General features: G+C 32.8%; 1 protein-coding gene across 1 annotated transcript in view; it reads right to left on the bottom strand.

The window, feature by feature from the left end:
- Positions 1–1,783, bottom strand: part of LOC106692667 (germ cell nuclear acidic protein) — a 71,919-nt gene that overhangs the window by 1,248 nt on the left and 68,888 nt on the right. The window contains exon 8 of the mRNA XM_014438752.1: positions 906–1,040. Within this exon, the coding sequence (XP_014294238.1) occupies positions 906–1,040 (135 nt within the window). The remainder of the gene's footprint in view (positions 1–905; positions 1,041–1,783) is intronic.

Below are 1,783 nucleotides of genomic sequence, written 5' to 3'. Positions count from 1 at the left end.
ATATTGTTATTCTAAATTTAATAATCCTTTTACTGGAAGAGTCTTATGGAATTAAAAAAGATTTAGTGAATAACATAAATTCCTCCTTATGAAACGTTGCTGATGATATGAAATAAACTATTGTTTTTTAATTAGGAAGAATTTATGTCATTCACTAAATCCTTTTTAATTCCATAAGTCTCTTCCAGTAAAAGGATTATTAATTTAGATTAATTACTATTTCAGTTGTTTTTTTTTATCGCACCCAGATCATCTTCCTCTTATATATTAAACATGGTCAATGAATGATATTCCAATATTATAAAATTAATATAACCTTGGTAATAACCAAAAGTTGTATAACACCTAAAGAAAAATTTAACTTTTTTTAAAAATGTAACAAGTACTTATAACTAAATAAATAATAATAGAACACAACTTAGGAATATCCAAAATTATAATGTAGAGCTCTTTTTATATATTTATAAAAGGATATAGAGTCTTAAGCTAGCGTGGGTTCCTGGAGAGAAGGGAATCAGAAAGTTGACCTGCTCCCTTTAATGGAAAGGCCTGAACCTTTCTCAGGTATTTCTAAGACAACAGCCTAAAGAGGTTCTTGATTGGATAAGGAGGAAAGCATGCAAGGAGTTGAGGGAATGTGCAGCATCAGGCCCAGCTTTAATGCATCTGTAGAGTATTTGACTTTTCTAATTTTCCACGGATTCAAAATCCCTATTGTCCAGCTTAAACTATCACCTAATTTTATCTATTTTTTAAACTAGCTCTTATTCTTCATTTTTATACCTTCTAAAGTCAAAATTTATAGTTTTGTTGTGATATTATGTGCTACCCTGATAGGAAACATTCACTGTGCACTGGACCTTTAGTTTACATTGTTAAATAAAATTAAATAATTAAATGCAAACCTGCTTGGGTTGTAGAACCTTGATGGAATGGAGCGTAGCTACTCCTCCATTCAGCACCCGGAGGTTCAACTTTCCTGTCATCTCAGCTGTTGTTGCGGTAGCACTTCTCAATTCTTTCTTAGCACCTCGTCCGAACTAAACACAGAATTATTGACACATGATAAAAATTAATCTATATATTCTGAACTTGTAGACCTTATAGAAGGAATAAAATAAAAATAAAATAACATATATAAAATAAAAACATTACAATGTAATTTTTGCTACATCACATTCATAAAAAAACACTATAAGATAACAGTACTAGTTGTTTAATAATTACATCCTCAACTGAATTTAGAAAGTAGCATGAAACTGCCTCAGTTAAATACACACACCAATCATTTAGTCAGCATAGAAACTGCCTTAGTCACCTACACACCAATCATTTAGTCACCATAGAAAGTGTCTTAGTCACCTACACACCAATCATTTAGTCACCATAGAAACTGCCTCAGTTACATACACACACCAATCATTTAGTCACCATAGAAACTGCCTCAGTTACATACACACCAATCACTTAGCCACCATAGAAACTGTCTCAGTTACATACACACACCAATCATTTAGTCACCAAAAACACTGCCTTAGTTACCTACACATTAATCATTTAGTCACCATAGAAACTGCCTCAGTTACCTACACACACCAATCCTTTAGTAACCATAGAAACTGCTTCAGTTACCTACACACCAACCATTTAGTCACCATAGAAAGTGCCTTAATTACCTACACACCAATCATCTCGTCACCATAGAAAGTGCCTCAGTTACATACCACACCAATCATTTAGTCACCATAGAAACTGCCTTGGTTACCTACACACCAATCATTTA

Source organism: Halyomorpha halys, unplaced genomic scaffold (genome assembly GCF_000696795.3).
Source record: "Halyomorpha halys isolate HHAL.00 unplaced genomic scaffold, Hhal_1.1 Scaffold65.1, whole genome shotgun sequence".
NCBI classification, from domain to species: Eukaryota; Metazoa; Arthropoda; class Insecta; order Hemiptera; family Pentatomidae; genus Halyomorpha; species Halyomorpha halys.
This window is presented reverse-complemented; position numbering and strand designations above follow the sequence as displayed.